Here is a 7,423-nt window from a genome sequence, read left to right as displayed (position 1 = left end):
ATTGCGTGTGTTAGGTTGCTATTTGTTAGGTTTTTAGGTTTATGAGTGGAAATTGGTTTGCATTTAGTAGAATTATTGAGAATTTTAGGGTTTTGAACGAGTTTTTGTGATTGAATATGCCGAGTATTAGAGCTCCGGCGACGAAGAAAGCTACAACTCTCACTGTAAGTGTTTTGATCAATTGGATTGGCTTTGAGATGAATAAGATGATTCAGTTTAAGTGTAGCTTATACAGAGTTTTTGTTTATAGGTTGCTGTGAAATGTAGGCCGTTAACGGAGAAAGAGCGTGGCCGTGATATAGTGAGAGTTTACAATAATAAGGTGACTCTTCTTTGAGAATTTGTTAAGTTTTTTAACTAATGGTTGTGGATTTGAAGGTGTTTATTAAGTTAGGGTTTACACTACAGTTTGGGGACTGTGTATTGTTTGAATATTTATCTGATTATTTTGTCAGGAGGTAGTTATTTTGGATCCGGATTTGTCCAAGGATTACTTGGATCGGATACAGAATCGAACAAAAGAGAGAAGATATGCTTTTGATTACGCGTTTGCGCCGGATTCTAAAAATGCGGTATATGCTGTTTACTTCTTATGTTACTTATTCATTTGCTGTTCTAATGTTCTATTGCTATGGCTATTAAAAGTGGTTTTACTTAAATGAGGCAAAAGTTCTCAAGTTAAAGGATACTCATATAAGAGCTTATTCATGCGCTAGTAATATGAACGGAAGAATTTACATTATAGCTAGACTTCAAGTAATTAGATTTCAGATTTGTGGTAGTTTCAAAGATCGTTTGAGTGATCCGACACACAAAATCTTGTTAGATAAAAGGAAAATGCAAAAAGGAAAACTATATTGATATAGATATGTCTAGCTAAAGTTAGTATGCTTTATGGTGAATGGGGTTGTTGAGGAATTTTCGGGCACATGCTAGAGGGTTAAAAGGAAGTGTGGAGTTGAAGCAATGGATTTTGGATGTTTCACTTTACACTAAGTAGCCATCATCTTGATTATAAGTATCTACTTTTTTAATTTAAGCATCATAAATGTGTAGGAGCTTTTAGTGTTTGACCATTTCTGATCTCTTGAATTTCTATCGTGTTTTCATTTTTATTTTTTTTTTGTTGCTGAAATAGTTAGTTGCACTGTTGCACTAACATTTCATATACTCTTATTACATTTTTTAACTTGCACCTCATGCTCCTTGAGTTGTAACCATAACAACTCAAAAAAGATACAACAAGTAGTCTATTATCAACATAATTGTTGATTAATATATACTTAAACTTGTCCTGTTTTATTTGACATGTACGTAGCAGCACTTGCAATGTGTATGTATATCTAGGAATGGCCTACCTGGGAAAAATTGAATATAAGTATTAGTTAAAACATCATTTTCATATAACTTCTAAATCTTGTTCTTTTTCACACATTAAATGGCATAAAGATGTTAACATTAAAACACTAGAAGAGTTCTACATGATATATTGTCACTGCTCCAATATTGGTTTCAAGCTATCTGAAGATATTAAACATTATGTTTTTCTTCGTTTTTCTTCAATATATTTCACTTCTGTTTTTAATGATAATGGTCATAATTTCATGATGATGATATTATGTGCAGGATGTCTATGAGAGAAGTATATCTTCTACAATCTCTGGGGTAGTTCATGGTCTAAATGCGACTGTGTTTGCATATGGTTCGACTGGAAGGTAACTAGAAAATACACCCAATTTCCCTCTTAATGCATTGTAGGTATTGTAGTTCACCAAATACCAAATTACCAGGTTACCTGCATGCCTGTTTTAATAGTGCATGGCCTTTATTGAACCATGATGTCAATGTCATAGTTAATCGGCTTAATCTCTTATTAAGCCATGGACCCACAGTCGCATTAGCTATGACATTGAGCCCCCTCAATCCTTTTTATTCAGATATTATTCTATTCACTTTTACATTGTTGTTACATTAGATTGTTAATTCCATGTTATCTTCTGTTAATAACAAACTTATATAATAAAAAAACCATAATAGGATGAGTAAACCTACAAAGCAACCTTTTTAATCAACTAATTTTATCTGTTACAAGAACGAAACGAAGATAAACACGATACTGAATTAAAGTCAAAGGATGAGTAAACCTAAAAATCAACCTTTTGAATCAACTAATTTTATCTGTTACAAGAACCGAACTAAGATAAGTAGGATACTGAATAAAGTCAAATTTTATTGTTTTATATTATCTTTATTTGTGGATGTGTTTTGGATGTAGTACTAATCTTTACCAGTTAGTTCTTATAGTTCATGTGGAGTGTACAGTACACCCAATTTGTATCTTGGATGCAATTTGTGGTATAGATTAATGGTATAGATTAAGGGAAAATATAGGATAAAAAGGTGGAAATTACAATGATAAGTTTTTGTTTCAGTGGAAAAACCTATACAATGGTAGGGACTGAAGGTGACCCAGGCCTGATGGTTTTAAGTCTACACACAATATTCAACTTTATAAAAAACGATAAGAGCTCTGATGTATTTGAAGTTACTTGTTCCTACCTTGAAGTCTACAATGAGGTATTAATCTTCTAATATCTTACCTTAACTTAAAGTCTAAAACTATATACTCTCTATTTCTATATATAGAGGTAGCAAAGATTTGGCCTTATCTGGTATGAAAATAGGTAATCTATGATCTACTTGAAAAATCATCCGGTCATTTGGAACTCAGAGAGGACCCAGAGCAGGGGATAATTGTAGCTGGCCTAAGATGTATCAAGGTTAAAACATCTTAGTAATATAACTATATCATTTAATGCATTAATTCCATTTTGTAGTTTGTTGTAAATCTACCAGTTTGAATGGTTGCAGGTCAACTCAGCTGATAAGATTCTTGAACTTCTAAATCTTGGTAACAGCAGGCGCAAAACTGACAGCACGGATGTCAATGAGACATCCTCACGGTGAGTCAACTCAGCTGATAAGTTCCAATTTCTTTTCAGTTTGTATTTTTGTTATGTATGTTCTGAATACGCGTTTTGTTTTTTTAAATAGTTCGCATGCAGTTTTGGAAATCACCGTGCTTAGGAAACAGAAAAGAAAATATCGTAATCAAGTTATTCGTGGTAAACTTGCACTCGTGGATCTTGCTGGAAGGTGGAAACTTTATCAATATATACTTTTATATGTTCACAAAACTGTTTGCTTGTAAAAACTAAAATACACAAATTATGCTACAGTGAACGGGCTTCTGAAACAAATAGTGGTGGCCAGAAATTAAGAGATGGTGCCAATATAAACCGATCACTTCTTGCTTTGGCAAACTGTATAAATGCTTTGGGAAAACAACATAAAAAGGGTCTAGCATATGTACCTTATCGCAACAGGTAGGATGTTGACATGTAGCTTAGCATAAATGCACAATTTTTTAGCATTGGTTGACTCGTTGACTAATATTTTTCAGCAAGTTGACTCGAATCCTTAAAGTTGGCCTGAGTGGCAATTCTCAAACAGTCATGATTGCAACTATTTCACCAGCAGATAATCAATACCATCACACTGTTAATACCTTGAAATACGCAGACAGAGCTAAGGAAATCAAAACACACATCCAGGTAAAAGTTGTAATATGGTTTTTACTTATTAGACTCTTTGTAAATAAGTTAATAATAATGGTAATAAAGATATTTTTGTCTTTTTTCAGAAAAATATTGGCATGGTTGATACTCATGTTTCAGATTATCAACGTATGATTGACAGTCTTCAGACAGAGGTTAGTCAGTTAAAGACACAATTAGCTGAAAAGGAAACACAACTAAACACAAAACCTACTGAAAGACCAGTGGATGATGAGCTTTCTTGGTTAAACACTTTGAGCCAAGAAACCAGTGAAAATGTCCAAGAACGAATCAACTTACAGAAAGCCGTGTTTGAACTTGAGGAAACGAATCTAAGAAACCGAACCGAGTTACAACATCTTGATGATGGTATTGCGAAGCAGCAGGCCATTGAAAATGATGGAACAGTTGTGCAGGCTTTAATGTTAAGGAGACAACTTGTTCTGGACAATATTCGTGACAATGATGAGACTGGTGTCATTTATCAAAAGGTGTCCCACTTTCCTTTGACCCGGGTTTTAGAACGTTGACTAACAAGATTGAAATGCTTAATTTGTCACAGGAAATCGAAGCCAATGAGAAACGCCGATGTCAGTTACAGGAGATGATTGACGAGGCCATAAGCAACAATGCTAATAAAACCTACTTGCGTATTCTCAGTCAATATAGACTCCTGGTAAACATATCTTATTATTGAGAGGAAGCACACACACACACACAGATAAATATAGATAGGTAGATAATAAAAAAAAGGTTTGAACACAAAGTGTTTTTAATGTACTAATCAATGGTTGAGATAATAGAGGTGTGCCGCACCACATGCACAATATAAAAGAATTAAATGGCTGGAAGGGCAAAATGGGAAAAGTCTTCTATCTTTTTCTTTTAATCTAGTTCCACCATTTTTGAAACAAGAATAAATTTTATGCAGTCTATTATTTATTTTAAACTATGCGATAAATCAAGCATTTTATTCTCTTTAACTTGAGTAGTATTGCTATACTTTAAAAAAATCGACATTTATAAATATTAGCCGCGTAATTATTTTTAATGTGGAATTATGTCCATGCATTCCTATAAACAAAAGTTGCATAATTTATAAATATAAGTTGCGTAATTATTTATAAGTATTGCCTAATGTTGTGCATGATTAGTTATATTTATGTCGTATAATTATTGTGCGTGGTATGCTATATATATAATCGCCGTTAAAAAATGTAATTATTTAACAATGTGCGTAATCATGGCACGGATGCAAATGCTCCTTGCTCCAAGACACGTGGCTCATTCTGGTGGCTTCATACACTTTGTAGGATATAAGAACACTTTGTACATTAACCCACCTCTACATGTATATATCTACAGTATCTGTGTGTGCGCGCATGCGTGCGTGTTTTAGACATAAAAATTTGAATATAAATTGGTTTTTATTATAAATGTAGGGGATGACTAATACTGAGCTTCAGTTTGAAATGGCAATGAGGGATCAAGTTATACACAATCAAAGGGAAACACAAAGAAATCTATGGAACTTGCTAATGGGATTGGGGTTAGATGAGAAGCAGCTGCTTAAGCTTGCTGCAAAGCAAGGTATAACAATTGAAGATTGGGCAATGACGCCCCAGTTGGGTTTGACAGATTCATGGAAACCGGGACATGAAAGATCTTCTCGTGTGTCTCAGTCATATGCTAATCCTTCAAGAACATTTCTACAAAACCAAGAATATGGAGACTCGGCCCACACGTATTGTAGGGAGGAACATCATTCATCATATTATTTTATGTCGCATAATTCCCCGTCTACGTATACGAGGCTAACTCGGAGTAGTGAGAATTGGCTTGGTCATAGGAGGAAGGTATGAATTCAATTTAAACACACACACACACACGTATATGAAAATGAGTGGATTTGTTATACGAGAATGCAGGCTGAATGGAATAAGGTCTCACCCGGTGGAACTAGTTGCAGTGAAGATCCCTTAAGAGGGCAGATGATGAACCACAACAGTCCGAACCAAGGTCCTTCTACACCGGTCAACTTTAAGAGTATATTGCCACAACCCGGTGTGATAGGTGTGTCCAAGGTTTGTTCTCCATATATTCAGTCACAAGTTGGTAGTTCACATGTATAAATAGGAGATACAATTCTTTTGGTAATCAACTTCAATCCAATACAAATGTGCTTCATGTTGATTTCTAGGATTTCATATTAGCAGTTCACCTTCATAAACAAGACTATTGATTTTACACCACCCAAGTTAAGAGAGTATAGGCATCTATTAATTTTAATCATTGTAGCATGATGAAACTTCTAACAATCAGCTTTTAGTATTCCACTTAGGGAGTTAGCTGTGTTCATGATTGTGGAAGCCAGCAAAACCGTCTAAACGAAGCAAGTTGGTTTGTTTGAGATCCAAGATGTTTGATTTGCGGTTTAGTTTTGGTGGTTTATGGTTTGGTCTCGTTTTGAATAGTTTTGGTGGTTTGTTGGTTTTAATGGTCTGGTCTGGTTTTGAATATGGAACATGCGGTGTATATGTAGTTGCGTATATGTATTATAGTCATTAAACAACTTTGATACTTAATTTTTTTTTATGGGAAGCAATGTTGAAGAAGGTTTAAACTTCAAACCATCAAAACGAACCATTAAAGCGTTCAAATTGGTAAACTAGCTGGTCTAATAGAACCACCCAAAATACCTTATCTGGCCAGTTTGAAACTCAATTTCAATGTTCTTTTTTGCGTAAGCGAAGTTTTCGGAATAATGATCCGAAATGTGTAGAATATGAATATTTGGAGAAATAACTATTGAAGGTGCGAAAAAATTCAAGATAATGATTGCATTTTTGATAGTTTTAAAGAAGTTATATATTTTTAAATAACTAGCTGGGCTTTAAAAACATTCCAACGCTCTCTCGAAGTAACTTTTACACGGGATTTCATAAGTAATCACGCCCCTCTAAGAAGCGGCTCCATATCATCCACATCATCTCACATACGCTAAAGAGCATTCCATTGGAGATGACCCATCCACCAAATAACAAATTAGATGCTCATAGATTGGTGGTCTTGTATGTTGGTTAAATTCGTTAATGTCTTAATACCTTAGTTAAATAACATAATAATGAAATTCAAGCAAAACATAAATACATAAATGACGACAAATGTAATTTACTTTTACATCATTTTAAAATCTTTTTAAATTACTAGACGAGTGCCCGCGCGATGCAGCGGGTCTTTGAACGCGTAATCTATGAGTGTTCATGGTTCGGTTTAAAACCTTGAAACCATTTAAACTGGTCATCGGTTTGGTTTCCCGGCTGGGTTGTTGTTTACTTTCAGTCGTTTTTTACTTCCTTTATCATTTCAAGTATCATATTTTGACTTAGTTGGAATTGATGATACGGTTATATTAACAATCATTTTAAGCAAATTTTATTATCAAAGCTTAAACTCTTAAACCAAACCAGAACCAGACCGTTAATAACAGTTTGCTTTCAATTTTTAATGGTTTAGTTTTCGTTTAAAGACAATCAAAATCGGCATTGAACACCCCTACGTAACATATTAATTTTTTCAATTGAAAAAAATATAATAATATTATATACAAATTAAAGAGAATAAAATACTCGTTTTTATGATGCAATATTTTTACAAAAATATTAACGTATGAAAAACTTATTGTCGTTTAAAAACCGTGGGTGAGAAGTTGGTTTAAAATTGAAACTAAAAACATGATATGGTTAAAGATGAGGGGGTAGACTTGTAAGTTAAGTGAATTGTGTTTAAAGACAAGTTTACCCTCA

The 7,423-nt window shown here is 33.9% G+C and overlaps 1 protein-coding gene across 1 annotated transcript; it reads left to right on the top strand.

Moving 5' to 3' along the window:
• Positions 1–5,892, top strand: LOC143559048 (kinesin-like protein KIN-8B). Its single transcript, XM_077047754.1, has 14 exons — positions 1–164; positions 251–322; positions 456–572; positions 1,627–1,715; positions 2,433–2,577; positions 2,685–2,780; positions 2,872–2,963; positions 3,055–3,156; positions 3,240–3,386; positions 3,464–3,614; positions 3,704–4,108; positions 4,180–4,293; positions 5,060–5,473; positions 5,546–5,892. The coding sequence occupies exons 1-14, from the start codon at positions 117–119 to the stop codon at positions 5,747–5,749; spliced, it is 2,196 nt and encodes a 731-aa protein (XP_076903869.1). The 5' UTR covers positions 1–116; the 3' UTR covers positions 5,750–5,892.
• Positions 5,893–7,423: the final 1,531 nt, after the last annotated feature.

The sequence above is a fragment of the Bidens hawaiensis genome, unplaced genomic scaffold (assembly GCF_021521415.1).
Source record: "Bidens hawaiensis isolate Kalapana, Puna unplaced genomic scaffold, B.hawaiensis_p1.1 tig00019690_1, whole genome shotgun sequence".
Taxonomy (NCBI): domain Eukaryota; kingdom Viridiplantae; phylum Streptophyta; class Magnoliopsida; order Asterales; family Asteraceae; genus Bidens; species Bidens hawaiensis.
This window is presented reverse-complemented; position numbering and strand designations above follow the sequence as displayed.